Genomic DNA, 16,783 nt, shown 5'->3' on the forward strand with positions numbered 1-16,783 from the left:
TGTCGATTAATCTTGTCATCGGATAAATTCATAAATTTGGGACTTTGAACACGATTGATCCGTTCTTTAAATAAATGTGGATATCGTTTCGGAAAACGATGTAGTTTTTTCGTAGATTTACGATTCGGTACGCAACAACTCGGTATTTCGAAGGAAAAGTGCAAAAACACAGAGAGCAGTGTGACAGCGATTTCGAATGGAAACGGATAAATTGGCGGTTCGTCTAGAAGAACGCCGGCCGGCACGGCGTGGCTGGGCACACGCCGCCGACAGTTGCGCCACAAACTGTATTGATTTACTAGCAAGTGGCTTGTGCGGCATCGGAAGAATGACTAGAAAGTCTTGTATTGGCTGAAAACTGCCTGATCGCTATTTCGAGTAAGCGCTACGCACTTGCTACGTACGAGCGCTGATGTCGCATCATGACGTCACACAGTTAGAAAAAGCAAATGGCGCATGTGTGAAAAACGGTTTAAATTTAAAACCTTTGTTAATCTTAAATCTACGGCGTGCGTGTCCTGTTTTCGTTATTTTTTCGGTTTGTGTCAGTCTTCTCACCTTTTCTCTTCTATTAAAAGCAAAAAGCGCGTGTGAAAAATGGTTTAAATTTAAAACGTGTGTTAACCTTAAATCTACGGCGTGCGTGTGTCTTCTCACCTTTTCTCTTCTATTTTTCTCGCCTGTGATAATTATAACAATGTCAAAAAAGTGTAGTATGCTTTCTTGCCATGTATCCGGGGACATCGTCAAACTATATCGCTTTGCCAAAATTAGACACATCACATAGTAGAATTCGCTATGCATTTCGCGTATGTCAAAGACATTTTCAGGCAAAGTTCATTGAGGGAAACTGTAGGCTACTTCCTGAAGCAGCACCGGCTTTATTTACTGAAGAACATATAGCCAAGGAAGCAAAAATAAAAATTTTATATACCACAAAACTGCGCTAATTTTGTCCCTTGCTTTGTTGAAAAACTCTCCCAAGGGTTACATACTCGTGCAGAAAATTTTTGCATCGCCTTCAAGACGAACCTTATATAGACTTCTTGGAGGATTGAGTTTCCGAACAGGAATAAATGCAAACACGAGCATTTTTTAAAAATATTAATTAATATTTAATAATTTCGCTGTCACCATAACTATCTTTTGGTGTGAAAAATGAAGGACTCCAAAGGCTTCTCGATTTTGGAATTGAGAAAAAGCCAGGTTTGTTTTTAAAAAAAAATTTAGTATTGCAAACAAATTATTTAGTTCCATTTGTAATGTCATAATTTTGAGAATATATATTTTTTTCTTATTTCAGATTTGCGGACCATGCCCTGGTTTTTATGATAAGGGAGATTTTTTATGATATTGCTTACTATTTCTGTGAAGGGACAACTCCTGCCATTGAGTTAAATGTATTCGGGAAGTGTACGCTGCTGTTTCAGACACTGGTTTTATTATTAAGGCCAGTATATGTGACCAAGGTGCAACGAATGTTGGAGCACTTAAATATTTAAGAGAAGAAACACGAAGAATGTATTTGATTAATGGGAAAGATTATGGTAATAATTATTTTTAATATTTTATTAATAAAAAACTTTGCATTTATACGTCAATCATGAAATTAATATTAGTTAGAAAACAAGGTTCTGGTATTCAAAATTACCCATCATCAAATGTTAACATAAACTTGCAAAGGTTTGTATTTACACCTAATGATGGGTGATGAATTCTGAATACCCAAGACTTGTGTACTAACTAATATTAAACTCGTATGTGGTGTATAAATACAAAGTGTTTTTTATTTAAAATTAATTCTACAAATTAATTTCTAAAACGGTAGATAGAATTATTTTTATTTCCTTAGTTTATAAATGCAAAATTACATTCAGATTTTCTTTACAAATATTTTAAATAATACTACTTCAGTTTTATATTATGTTTAATGTTTTATTGAAATTTGTTTGCAGATGAAACATTTTTTGAAATATGTAGTCATAAGGTTTTTATAATTTATGACCTCCCCCATTTGATAAAGGGGTTAAAAAATAATTTTCTCAATAAAAATACATCAACTGAGGCTAAAATTTCAAGTTGTAATGATTTAATTTTTGTGTATGAACGGTGACGCAAGGATTGGAGATGTGAGGTTATTGAAATCAATACACGATGCACACATTATACCTGATAAAATCCGAAAAATGAAAGTAAGCAACTGAGTGTTGAATGAAAGGACGGTTGCTGCTCTTCGTTTTGCTGCAGAATTTGGTATGTATCTAAATGTGCCGGATGAGATCAAAATATGAATTAAAAATATTTAGTCTTTAATAAATACTTGTTTTTTTCTATTTCAGAGTCATCACCCAAAAAATTAAGTTTGTTAGCCACCAGTGATGTCGTCTTATTCTTCGACAAACTCTCCGACAGTACAAATGGTGCTACCAACTTTTCCAAGGGTAAAATGAGATACATTACTACACCGCAGTCTACACACCATGCATTTTGGATTGATGCTATTAACAAATTGAAGAAAATGAAATTTGAATTCAGGAAGAGAGACGATTGTACCATCTCTAAAAAACTATATTTTGACCATCAAAGGTGTTCAAGGGCTCTGGGCAGACTTGCATCAGGCTGGTAATAAAAAACTAGTTCTGCGACGTCTCAACCAAGATCCATTGGAAAACTTTTTTGGTACAATAAGAATGTACAATGGAAAGAATGTGAATCCAACATGCAGAGACTTTGTCAACACTTTTAAGTCTGCACTTATTAGTAATTTTTTGTCGTCACACTCTCCGACACTTAACTGTGAAGACGATAGAGGGCGCATGATACTAAACCTGAAAGAGTTTTTAAGTTTCTCTCGTGATGGTCCCACATTACTTTCAGAACCTGAGCTCAATAATGAATCTAGGATGTCATTATCTAGTTTGTTAATAGCAGAATGCAATAGCATTACTGTGCATGATGTATCTATTTTACGCTCTCAACAGGAGAGAAGTAAAGTTGGAGCCCATGGATATTCTGCTGGTTGGATTTGTCGTAGATTGTTAAGTGACAATATTTGTGAGGCCTGCAAACAATCCCTTACTCAGTCAGAAGCTTCAATTCATCACAAATATGTATTGTTGAGAGAGAGAACTGGTTATTATTTAAAATTAGCATATAATAGCCTTCTGAATTTATTTACAAGGTGGATTGAAAGTATTAATGGGTATTTAAATAATCCAAATAATCTTATTCAATCAAATATCCATAAAAACTTGCAGTATATAATAGAGGAAAATTTAAATTTTGAGTGGTTATAAATGTAATAAAAGTAAAATTTGTAAAGCTGATTTTCAAATTACAACTATTCAATTAGACACAGGAAATAAATAAAATATTGTCAGGAAAATATGATTCTATTTAGAATGTAAGTAATTTTAGAAGTAATTTTACTTGATTCGAATCTAAATGTTTTACAAAAATTGGCTGTTGTAAAAAGCAAAAAATATTAATCATTAATTTGTATTTTAAAATCATTAATTTGTATTTAAGTAACTGTTATTTATTTACTCTTGCATATAAATACAGATGGTTTTTATCACATATTTTTAAATAAACAATTCTTATTGATCTATTTATTTATTTATTGTTGCAAAATGAATATGTTATGTATTTGTATAGCTAAAATACAGTATTTCTTTTAAATATGGACCTTTATTGTTCACATCATTATTGCAAATTAAATATGTTATGTCTTTTTTTAGCTAACATACAGTATTTTTTTTAAATATGGACTTCACTTTATTTGTTCAGTACACAAAATATGACATTTTTGCTTTTAATGTGCAATAAGTAGATATTATTTTAATAAGTAGCATTAAGCTGTTGCAATTATATTCTGAGATAAGAGCTATTCTATCATTTTTAAATTTTTCTGTAATCATAACTTCCAGAAAGAAATTTTGATGTGAAAAGGGGCTAATTATTTTGAAATTTTTTGTATTATATAAAGTTGATGTATTCTGAACTGGGAGTATGTGCACATTCCGTTATACTAGGATCCCTATTGATTTTCTGATCCCACTTGTAGCAAGATCCCACGGTATTGGTTGATATAGATTTTTATCCACATCTGTCAACAGTCATATATCTTTTAACAAGATATTATTATGGTATCAATAAAATAAATAGTCCAGAGATTGATTCTCAAAGTGTATTCCTTGTTCATTGATAGGAATAAGTCTAGTGTTCTCCTTAAAAATATTGTTTTTGTTGGTTACAATATTTTTGCGATTATGTCTCGATAATACAATACACTAAATACAAAATATAACAACCGTTTACAAGTGAACAATACAACACTGTTCTTTCCCAGGATCCAAGTGGAATTATTGTATTGTCCCAGAATATTGTCTTATGTGGTTGATGCTGTTTATTAGACAATATTTTCATATCTTTTATATTGTACTCCTGTAAATGGAACTTTAAGCTATGCATTAAAACATGCAGGATCCCGCTAATACGAGGATTTCACTGGATTGAATTTTTTTCATTCTGCAAAAACCTAGATTGAAAATCAGCTGCAGGGTTGGAAGCCCTAATCTGAACCACGACACATTATTTTTCTTTTATGCGTTTTAAAGTTGTATCAAATTTAATTTAAATGTAATGTTTTATTCTGAATAAAGACTAAAATATATACATTAAAACTATAAACATGTTATATAAGTATATATATATAGAATTCAAATAAGTTTAGCTCTTCAGAAAGTATTGTATTCCAATGTTATCTTTTTTTGTTGCATAAATCTGTATTATATCAACTTAAATATATCCATATATGTATTGAAGCGTTCAATTAGCATGTTTTTCTTTCCAGAACTTAAAATAAAAATTGTCATGTTTAAGTATGTGTTCCATGTTGGCGTTTTTTTATCCAACTTAACACTGAATCAAAGTTAACAACGTAAACTAAATTATTAAAAAAATCATGTTCCATATAAAGTGTCTTTTTTTTCATCTCCTCTGTCTTCAAAGCCTCTTTACCATTAATGATCAGTGTTAGGGCAAGTTTGCTTTATAAAAGTTTGTTGTTAAATGTGGTGAATTCACTTTTAAATCACAAAAAAGGAAAGTAAGATTTTTTATTAAATTTTATGGGTTGGCAATCAATTCCCAAAACTCATTATTTTCGAAATGCAGAATCATTAATGATAGAGAAGCTTTAATTCCTTCATAATATAAACTTGTAGTTTGATCAGTAGTAATAATTAAAAATCCGTGGTAAAAGTAACAATTTGGAAAAAAAGTGAATACTTCTGATTTTTAACTATTACTCATGATCAAGCTATGAGCTGTAAAAACTTTTAGGGAAAGTTTTGAATTTCCCGCGGATTTTTTTTTCGATGGATATAAGCGCCAACGTGAAATAGCGCAAATACAAAATTTGACCAATAGGAATGTGTTATTATACCTAAACGTCAATTAGTTGTTACGGCGCCGTAGTACTAAGTGGCAGATCTGAACTAGTAATAGTTCTACATTATCTCTGGTCTGTAGTCTGTGGTCGTCAACAAATCTCTGGTCGTCACCGCGGTAAATTCGCTCATGCCGGCTTTCAAAATAAAATAAAATTATTACTCGATATTATCAATCCTGCACGAGTCTAATTAGATAATTGTGTTCTTGACTTTGCGACTCTGGTGTTTTTACGTAACAATACTGTGGTTTCCTTTTTCAATATTTCACTATTAAAGACTTTAACAATGCTACGAAACGTTGAAATCAAGGCAAAAGTTCATGATTTGAAAGACATTCTAGCCAGAGCGAAGGCGCTCTCCGGGACAGAAGGCGAGTTGATTCCTCAACACGACGTGTTCTACAATGCTTCAAACGGGAGGCTTAAACTGAGGAAATATTCGGATGGATCATCCTGCCTCTTGTTTTATGACCGTCCCGATACTGATGGGCCGAAGCTTAGCAAATATGACAAATGCGATTTGCCGAAATCTGATGAATGTGGAACTTGCCCCGGAAGTCAAATTGACGCAATTTTAAGACAAGGATTGGGCGTTAAAGGAGAATTGAAAAAAGTCAGGTATAAACAAGGATGTGTAAATAAATGGACAGTATACACTTGCGCAGAAAATTAGGACAACAGAGTGATTTTTGAGAAGGGAAGTTTGGAAGACATTTACAGGGCTTATGACCTGTCATTGGCTGGTTTGTATGGCCAGTTTACACACTGTTTAAATATCCACATAGTTGACTTATGTGAAATAGAGAGTGGAAGCCTTTATTTTTGTGAGTGAGATTCATCCAGTTGAATAATTTCACCTGCTAGGCAACGCCTGAACAACAATAGACAGAATGGTGAATCCTACGCAGTGTGTAAAGATGTCGAAAGATTGAGGAAGAAGTCTCGGATTCGATTCCCGGCATGGTTGACATGAAATATGTATTTAAAAAATGTGTTTTTACTCTAGAATATTTCATAGTCCCTGGACTGGCTTCTAAAGTGTAAGACTAATCATCTTACCTTCATGTAACAAAATGATCAAGATATGCTGCGATTGATATATCAATGCAGTGCCCTATGCACCATTTGGTGCGGAAGGGAATGGTAGATGGGTGGTGAATCGACCTCTTAAACCGGCCAATTACAGATCATAAGCCCTGAAAGTGGCTAGACTCCATATTTTCTTCTCAAAAATGTCCTCAGTCTCTGTTGTAATATGGTCAATTTAAGATTCGGTAAAAGATATAACTAACTGAACTGCATAAAAATTTAGATTAAAAAATAATCAACATCATTGCATACCAAATTACCTTTTCTTTCCACATGGATGAATTTGTTGATTAATTTAATATTGTTTTTTTAGACACCTCTTCATGGTTGGCCAAACCCGAGTCCACATTGACGATGTAGAGGGTTTGGGGAATTTCATGGAGCTGGAAGTAGTCCTGACTCCGCAGCAAACCCTGGAGGAAGGTCAGGCCATCGCAGAAGACCTGCAGACCAAGCTCGGAGTCAGCTCCAAGGATCTCCTCTCCGGGGCGTACATGGACATTTTGCTAGCTAAATCTTAACTCTGTAGAGCCAACATTCCGCAATAGATTTATTTGTAAAGACGCGCCAGAATCCGAAATCCGAAATCACGTAAAACCAGTGTGCCAGAAACCATAGAAAGTAAAACTAAACATCACAAAAAAAAACATTCAAAAACATGATTAGCTATTTACGAACTAGATAGCTCCTGTAATGGTAGCCGTTACGACAGAACAAATCTAACTTACACTGATTTCTCCCAAAAAATACATATGCAGATATATTTTATTTTTAAAGGAAATAAAAAAATATATAAAAATAGAGCAGTTGTTTTATTTATAATCATTTACAAATGTACAAAATTAACTTAGAACCTGACAAATTTGTGTTATATAGGGTCAAACTGCGGCACAACAGAACCATTAAGAAAAAATATTTCTAGCCATGATAGCCTAAACATTGTAACAGATGAAAACATTGTTTTACGGGAGAATATTTTTTCTTCTAAATTATTAAGTAATATATACTTCGAGAACCAAATTTAGTTTTGAATATTTATTATATTAATATCAATAAAATAAATATTCAAAACTAAATTTTATTCTTAAAGTATATCGTCGCTGTGCCTGCAAAACCAGCAAATGACAAACAACTGTTTTACAAGACCAAAAGAAATTTTTCTTTTTTCTGTTTATGTGATATAATTTCGAGGCTTTACTGGCAGAATACTTTTTTTCATTAAAACAAGTTCCGAGATAATCACATTTGAACCTTTTTTTTCTTTCAGCGCATTATTTCTCCCACAATTTTCATTTATTTGAAAGCTTTGAAAGAATAATCTTTATTCTAAGCATAGCATAAAATTTGAAATCAACATCTTGCACCTATATTAAAAAATATAAAGACAGTCGACTTAATTTATTCTCAATTTAATTATGGAAAAAAAATATATTGTAGGCTGAAAATATGCCTATAATAATATGTATGTAGCATGGATTTTTTTTGTGAAAATGTAGATTACATAACTTTTTTTCTAAAAATATACATATGCCTGTTTTTTTTGTGACGCGAAAACCACTATGTGATTTTCAATACACACCTGAATTAACGCTAAATATTTGTCGGTTTTTGCAAGCGCAGCGACGATAATCCTTAACAATTAAGAAGAAATATTCTCCTGTAAAATATTGTTTTTGTCGGTTACAATGTTTCGGAGATCATTGCCCGTTTTATTTTATTTATTAATAAATTATGTGACAGATATTTTAAATTTAATATTAAATATACAAAAATGAACAAGGCCATATTGTAGCATTCCTGCGTGACTATTTATTGTTTAATGTGTGATGAGAAGAGAGCATTGTTTTATATGTGTATATTATTGCCATCCAAAACAAATTAATGAATACCTTTTCAGTTTAAAACACTGACCACAAATAGGCACGTTACTGCGCTAAAAACCGCAACTTATTTTCAGCAAATATTGCTTTGACCTCAACAATTTGAAAAAAAAAACACAATCTCCATTTGCATCGAGTGTTAACATAAGTTGTGTCCGTTTTTTCCAAATGAAGATGAAAATGTACACTGCGCAAATATCGCGAGCAGCTTTTGAAAAGCGAAAATGCTCACTTTCGTCTACTTGACATTACACTTTGAGGGCTTGTAATCTAATCAAATAAAATAATGTATGTAACGTAAAAGCAAACACAATATCTTGTATGCAGAAAGTTTTCTTTCGAATGACATATAACCTTTACCATTTTGCTTTACTTTTGGTGCTCATTTTTAAATTAGGAAGAAAAAAACAGACAACTAATGTTAGCATCTAATGTTATAGAATTGGTCGTGAAAACCCAAGAATCTCATATTGAATGTTGTTTTTCTAAATTTAAAAAGTTAGTTTTCTTTGTCTACAATATTTGTCACGAGTGTCCCTATTTATATATTCAATTCAGGTATCAATGCTATTTAAGTAATCGTGTTAAGTATCTTGGCATGATACTCCAAATGTTCTCCGATAAAAGTAGCGATGTAATAGTAAGAATGATCGTAGTCTTCTCTCATCTTCAGTATGCAGGGGAACTGTGAGTCACGGCAAGAGAGCACCAAATTTTCTGGCAGCAGCTGCTTCTCATTGTAAAAATTATCCGATTTACCCTGGAAGACAAAAAAATATTACCGACAAAAATATATATTGATTGAAAGTACAACAGAGATGGATAACGTTTTTGAGAAGGGACACTCGGCTCGCATCAACTTTGACATTGGGCGTTTGGCCTCGATAAACTAATATTTCCAATGATGCATGCACAAGTTTATTATCACAATTTCATTATGATCAGTGAGGTTGCTTGAGGACTTTAAATCGACTTCGACAAACATCTGCGATTGAGCTACAGGCATATTCAGAACTCTTAACCTGTCATTGGCTGGCTTAATATATATAAAATAGAAGTGCTTAAACTATTATTTACGCAGATAAGATTCATCTTGATCGTTTCACCGTGTATTTAAAAGTTTATAAGCCTTGTAAATGTTACCTAATGTCCGTATTCCTTCTCAAAAATATTATTCATCTCTGTCGTGAGAATATGGTAGTCTGCGCATTTATAGAACTTATGATATGTCATCAGCTGGGTTGAGTGCTCTCTTTACACACAGTGTAACCTTCACCATTCTGCCTATATGTGCCAAAAGTTGAAATACTCGGTGTGCGTGCATGAGGAGATGTACTAATGTAGAAGAAGCAAGTTCTGTATGCACAGATAGAGTGATGAGGGAAAATAGTGTGACAGTTTGTTTGTACAATAAATAATAATAGGTTTGATTAGACAAACATTTTGAATGTCTTACATTATATTTTTAATTTTTATTGGGGGACTTTAAATTTTATTTTTTTATATTTCAATAATACAACAACTGATCCAAAAAGAAGAAATTTAAAAAAATATATTTTCAGGCATTGCTTAGAAGATGCACTGATTAATCTCACCCATACCAATAAAGCTTGTGTGTATAGCACATTTTATAAACATCTATACCTGTTATTCTTTCTTTTTTCTCTGCTGCATTGACATGTTTTTATACTTTTAAACTACTTTTAATTACTTATATTATATATAAAATCAATATATTGCTGCTCTTACTATAATGTGTCATTAATTTTGAAAATGTTTTTTAAATTGATTTAAATTTATTGTCCTATATTTCACTTAAAGATTCTTCTCATCGTTTCTTTGAATCCCTTAAAATATATGTATGTATATTTGTATGTTTTTCCTTTTTTCAAAAATGTTATTACTATTTTATTTTATTTTTACATCTGAGCATGTTTTTCATTCTTTATTTCAAACTTTTCATTACTCTTACAAATTTTTCTTCATTTTTAATATTATTTCCATTTGTAAATACTCACTACAAACTACAAACTTTATAATATCTTTTTTTTACTTAAATTTTAAATTCTAAACAACTTCCATTTATGTTTTTTTTCCTTCTCTTTTTTATACTTTCATTAAAAACCTTACATATAATTGCTTTATAATATGGAAACTTCACTGGTCCGTTAGAGTTAAGTCTAACTGTGTAAAATATTAAACTTTGTAACTGTACTGTATGTTTCCTAAATATAAGAAAAAGAAAGAAATAAAAATAAAAAATATTTATAAAATTGATATTAAGTTTAATAATATTACAATACCGTCGGGTTTCTGGCACGAGTTGGTAACTACATTTTACTAGTTGTGAGATATTGCACTTTTAATGTTAAAACCTCATCTCAAATCAACAACACAAATAAAACCGCAAGTTAAATATTATGAAGTATTCTTTTTTTGTATTTATAAAACACAAAATATTTTTATTTACTTTTTAAACAAAGATTATTTGATGTCATTTATGAAGACATCTCATTTTTTGAAAAATTATAGATACCAACTTGTGCCAGAAACTCGACGATATATAAGTCTAAAGTGGTGTTGTAAACGAGGAATAATACGCACCAACATTGTACATATATAGATCATATAAATTTTTACCAATATATCTGTTAGCAAGGATGTTTAAAGTTACGTGGCAACGAACTACATTTCTACGCATGCACTGACACTGCAGGATTATGTATATTATCTTCTCCCTTTAACGTATGATTAACCGCTATAAGGATAAGGCAAAGTATATCTCGCTCAAACCACGGTTTCACCAGATCTGATATTTTTCTTTCAAATTTGGGCTAAAAGCTTGTACATAACAAAATATCTACAGTGACAATTAGCACATGCGTGAGCTGACAAGATAAGAAGGTCATTCGGTAGAGTCGATCTCGCTAGATCTTTCGGCGCTGGTATTGAATAAAACATACATATATAATGTTGCAAATTACAAATTTTTACTATCAATCGTTTATATATATGCATATTTTTACTTGGCAGTGCACTGCACTTATACACATACTAAGAAACCGCCTTTAGTGTATATTGATATTGTACCTGATCGACAAACAACTCTAGTGGAGGTCCATTGTATTTCTTAACAAGTTCCACAGCATCCCAATCCTTCCAGATGGCCGTGTCTTCGGCTCCGAGGTATCCAGAAAAGGCCTTGATACCCCAGGGAGCCTGCGATGGGTTGCAGATCGGAGCAAATGCGCTCACTGATCTATAGAGGCCCGGATTCTTCAGAGCGCTTACTAAGGCGCCATGTCCACCCATACTGCAATCGAAAATACCTTATTATTATTCGTTATAGGTTGGCAGCATTTGCTGGTGCGCCTATATCTCGTGTACTGCTTTTTGTCTGTGTTCTTTTTTCTTAAAAAATCATCCAAACGGTTTTTGAACTGGTTGACCGAAACGGAATGGACAACTCAGCTTGGCAATTTATTCAAGTCTGAAACCACCCTGCTGGAAAGGAAGTTTATCTTGGGATTGAGGTGGAATTGGGGACGATAGAGCTTCCAGTTATGACCCCGTAAATTTGTGTTGGAATTTAATTGATACATCTGATTTTGATAAAACAAATAAAAAGGATGATATTTATAGTCATTTTTGTGAAAATCACCTCAAGGGCGCTGTACAATAAACATCCCAAAATGTCCTGCAGCTACAGAGTGCATGGACGATTGGGATTTTAGTTCTCCGTTTCCAATAAATGATGTTAAATTTTAATAGTCTATAGGAGCTAGATAAAAACATGTCATAAAGCTACAGAGCGCACGGATGGTTAAAAATCCAGCCGCAATTTACATTTTTCAAAAATTTACTAAGAAGTGTTTTTCTAAAAAAATAAACATTTACAGATAGAATCTAGATCACAACATGTTCAGCAGCTACAGAGCGCATCGGCGGTTGGAAATTTACAGTTGAAACTATTTACGGTTGAAGTTTAGGTATAGTAATTTATATAATTTTATAGTAAATTTAATTTACATAATATAAAAACTAATATCAGTTTTTAATATATGTCTTACAGCTACAAAGCACACGGACAAATGGAATTCTATCAACTTAAAATTGATTTTAAAACATATAAATAAAATAACATTGTCAATATTATGACAGAAGAAGCCAGTCTGAAACCATTTAAACACCACTTGTACACAGGTGGCCAATCTTTGCTTTGGCGCTAAAATAATTAGCAACTGTGCAACTAACATGGTACCCGTCAGCTACTCTAGGTATACGCCAGATGTGTGGCGGGCACAAACCCATTTGTTCCTGTAGGCGAGAGACCACATTTTCAGGTTCCCGCTGACTGATGCGTGCCTGTGATTTGTGACGCGTGATATTGTGTTGTTGTTTACAAATATATGAGTTGAAGGGTAGTCCAGTGTACTTTCAAAATAAGGACAAATTTGGCAGTTTTTAGTGCAATAATAATTAAATACCTGTGTCCCATAATTCCTTGTTTCCCAGCATCAATTACATCTTGAAAAGCTGACGTGATTAGATCTACTAACTCCTTGGTCACATAGCTGTGCATTCTGTAGTTGGCCTTCCAGGGTTCCTGTGTCGCGTCGACGTAGAAACCAGCACCAGAGCCAAAGTCGTAGGAATCATCTTCGCCGGGAATATTAACTTCTCTCGGAGACGTGTCGGGACAAACAATCACTAAACCTAAAGCCGATGCATATCTACAAAAAAACAGAAACATATTTATTGTAATTGATGAGTGGATCAGGCCAAATATGTTTAAAAAAGTGTTTTTTTGAAAGTTTTTATATGATAAATTAATGTTATAAGTAAAACTTTGTTAAATATGTATTGTTCCGGACACGCGAGAGGAGAAAGTCCCTAGGGACGCCAGTATTTGTAAGTGCTAGACGTTCAACAAAGACAGATGTTGGCTTTCGGGTCTGGCCTAGCGATACCGGGGGAGATGTAGACTAGGGCTTTGTTAATTTAATGATTAAATGTGTGTTACTGTGTTACTGATACTGATTTAAATGTGTTGCGTTCCTAAGAAGGACCGCTGTATTATTAAATTGTATTGTATGCATGCGCTGCGCGCGTCATGTCTATCGGCAAAATATCGGTATTTACCAGACCTGCGGCCGACACGGTACCTAGAGTGGTGGGAGTAGTACGACCCCCTGAACTCTGGGCCATTCGGCGCAGCGTTACGGCTAGCTCCGCTGAGCCCGACGAGCGACGTTTTATAGTCGTAATTTTTTTATTATTAAATTTGCTGAGATTCAGTCTCTAAACAATTAACACCGTGTTTTATTCTGTCTTTTGGACCCGCGTGTGCTTCCACTTTCCGGTCATCTCTGTCCGCCAACTACCTTCGCCTCTCTTGACCACTTGGACCGGGTGGAAAGTCGTTCTCAAGGCTAATAATAACACATCTTATCATAATTTTACAAAATATTTTTTTTCTAATTCCTGCTTCACTAAATAAGGCAAAAAAACAATACAAATCAAAATCATTAATAACATGAGACTGTTTACCATGTAAGTACTGTGAAGAAATTTACAAAGCGGAAGAGGAATAAAAAAAATATATAGATTTATTGAAACATTTTGCACAATAAAATAAATCTACCATGTTCCCATTAAAAATTAATTCAATCAATTAATTAATTCCTTTTACCGGTGGTTTCGCTTGCGTGGTATGGGGAAAAATTATTTAGGTAATTACTGTTGTCTTACTGGGATAGAAAGTAGCTTGTATCAATTGCTGGACCTCCAACTATCGTATTGAAAAAATATGACGATCCGTTAGAGTATAATAATTTTCAATACGTGTAAATAGTATCTACTTTAATTTATTATACACTTTATGTTACGGTGATTCTGAACAAAAATATGAAACTAATTATTAATAGATGGCGATTTTATAAATTTTTATTGAAAAATGCCATTTTTACGTTTATTTCCAATGGAAATTTTGCAAAACATGGTTTGCAAAAACATTCTTTCTCACAAAATGGTGTACAAAACAAAAAATAACTTACCTTATTTTTTGTTTTGTACACCATTTCGTGAAGAGGACTCAAATTATATAGTAATGATTTTTTTATTTGTTACAATCAATATAATGTTAAGTTTCCGCCAACGAAGTTTTGTAAAATTTCCATTGAAAATAAACGTAAAAATGGCATTTTACAATAAAAAATTATAAAAGCGCCATCTATGAATAATTAGTTTCATATTTTCGTTTAGAATCACCTTAAGCGATCACATTCAATAATAAAAAAAAACCTGTAATACAATAATTTGCCAGCAGTTTAACGCGAGTAACTATTTCCAGTCAATAAAAAGATATAGAAAACGGACCTTAGAATATCCTTAGGCGTCCACGATTTCCTTATTTTGATGAGCACTTTGCTTGGGTGATTTTGTATGGTTTTGGATCAGTACCAGGCAGCGATGTTGGATCTTCAAGAGCAATTTTAACTTGAAGCACAAGGGAGCCGAAAACTGTCTGAGCGGGTTTTTAAAACAGTTTCAACACGTACCGGATGTTAGTCAGCCGCGATCGTGCCTACATTTTTGACCAAACTAAAACGATCCCGCCATCTCCCGGCGTGGCATTCAACTACACTTTTAATTAGCGAATGCAATTAAATGTGCCTGAATCTATTTGATTTACCTTTTTTTGACAGGGATAATATGCCGTAAATTGAACCGCTGGCCACAACAGTAAGTTAATGAAGACGTTATTTTTTTCACAAATCCAAAAGTTTACTACAAAACCAAAACGAAAAGCAAACCAAACTAACCATAGATGAAGCAAGACAGTTATTGAGATTTATAGTTCATTTCTCTTGTTTTTATTTTTATTTACAGAGTTAATTGATTATTTTTGACATCCACATTACCGCCTACTCATTTGCAAATAATGTTGCTCTTTGTTTAAATATTATATCATTTTTACATTGTAGTTTTTTTAATTCGGGGTGAAAAATGAGTATCTTATTATACTCTCACCTCTCCGGCTATCCCTTTGCAAAACAATCGCAATCGGTCGCGCCGTTGAGACACACACTTTCACATTTATATTATTAGTATGGATGAAGGCGGTTTGTTACTGATATGTGTATTAAGCAAAAGTAAGGAAATTACAAAATAAATACTATGTACTATTAAACTTTAGGTACCTTTGGGCTCCGGCTTTAGTGATAAAGTTTTGCTCATTGCAGGTTAGGCCGGATAGCCAATAAATTACTGGAACTTTTACATTTCCCTCGGAGACCTGCGGAGGCAGGTAGATGGCGAATTTCATCGGGCATTTTAATTCCGAAGACTGGTGGCTGTACACCTTTTGAAATCCACCAAAACACGCATTCGAAGACACGAGAGTAAGGTTCTCCATCGCCGGTACTGAAAAAGATTTACACACAGATTAGTGCATTTCCGATATGAAAAGTCTCTAGGTTAATGTTCAGATATATTACGAGTTGATACGAAACGGCTAAGATAAAAGGTGAAAGGTTATCCGTATTACTCGTATAAAAATATGCAAAACTTGAATTAACCTGTGAAAAGTGTCAAGTTCTGTCCACAGATTACTAATACTAATATGTTCTGTCAAACTAGCAAACAGGAGCAAACTGCAGAAAACTTCATATTCAGTCAGAATTTAGAAACAAGCTTGCCAACCTCCTCGAAGTGAAAATCGGTATAAAGAATAAAAAATCGGTAGATTTGGGTATAAAATCGGTAGACCCCACTGTTAACGAAAAGGCGGACTGTAAATGAAAATCGACTTTCATTCAGTTTTGTGAATTGGGAAATATTTGATAAAGGAATAGGTACATGGAGTGGATACCTACCTTTAATATAATCTGAATGTTCTTCAATATCTGGCACTGGGTGACAAAATGAACTATAAAATGAGACAATGTTTCCCACGACGCGTGACGATTCCAACATTCCAACCACTTCTTTATCCGATTTTGTGTCAAGTCAAAAATGTTGTTTTGTTTTTGTTCTAAATCTGAATCTTCTAATTTTGAATATCTTCTATCTTGATGTTAGGTAGATACCATAAGGATGGGTCAAAGGAAGGATGGGAACGAAAGGTAATCGGCCAGGAATAGTTTCGATAAATGCTGTTATTTACTTAACACCCACTGTGGTATAATTTATAATTTAATAAAGCTGAATGAGATGATGCTTCATAGAACGATAGTTTAAAATTGTGTTCCATAAAATAAGCGTTGTCGCGTAAACACTGCCGTGCAAAACGCGTAGTTAAGTAGAAAATATTTGATGTCCATGCCATATTTTACTGTGAATTAGTTAGTGAGGGAGT

General features: G+C 33.2%; 2 protein-coding genes and 1 long non-coding RNA gene across 4 annotated transcripts; 2 read left to right on the forward strand and 1 right to left on the reverse strand.

Moving 5' to 3' along the window:
• Positions 1-398: 398 nt before the first annotated feature.
• On the forward strand, positions 399-3,458 carry LOC148273298 (uncharacterized). The gene is made up of 4 exons (XR_015824616.1): positions 399-1,206; positions 1,304-1,547; positions 1,956-2,253; positions 2,340-3,458. It is a non-coding gene; the product is annotated as an uncharacterized LOC148273298 (long non-coding RNA).
• Positions 3,459-5,531: 2,073 nt separating this feature from the next.
• LOC148273299 (uncharacterized) lies at positions 5,532-7,345 on the forward strand. The gene is made up of 2 exons (XM_088238907.1): positions 5,532-6,073; positions 6,858-7,345. Exons 1-2 carry the CDS (start codon positions 5,742-5,744, stop codon positions 7,063-7,065), a joined length of 540 nt encoding a protein of 179 aa, XP_088095033.1. The 5' UTR covers positions 5,532-5,741; the 3' UTR covers positions 7,066-7,345.
• A 354-nt stretch (positions 7,346-7,699) lies between these two features.
• On the reverse strand, positions 7,700-16,417 carry LOC148273300 (S-formylglutathione hydrolase). Of its 2 annotated transcripts, none has more exons than XM_088238905.1 (5): positions 16,302-16,417; positions 15,627-15,849; positions 12,912-13,157; positions 11,515-11,737; positions 7,700-9,184 (listed from the first exon to the last, which is right to left on the reverse strand). In XM_088238905.1, the coding sequence occupies exons 1-5, from the start codon at positions 16,399-16,401 to the stop codon at positions 8,996-8,998; spliced, it is 981 nt and encodes a 326-aa protein (XP_088095031.1). In that variant the 5' UTR covers positions 16,402-16,417; the 3' UTR covers positions 7,700-8,995. The 2 variants fall into 2 exon arrangements, with proteins under 2 accessions (XP_088095031.1, XP_088095032.1); XM_088238906.1 differs by lacking the exon at positions 16,302-16,417 and adding an exon at positions 16,005-16,088.
• Positions 16,418-16,783: the final 366 nt, after the last annotated feature.

The sequence above is a fragment of the Micrasema longulum genome, unplaced genomic scaffold, assembly GCF_059751315.1.
Source record: "Micrasema longulum isolate JH-2025_06_02 unplaced genomic scaffold, ASM5975131v1 h1tg001995l, whole genome shotgun sequence".
Taxonomy (NCBI): domain Eukaryota; kingdom Metazoa; phylum Arthropoda; class Insecta; order Trichoptera; family Brachycentridae; genus Micrasema; species Micrasema longulum.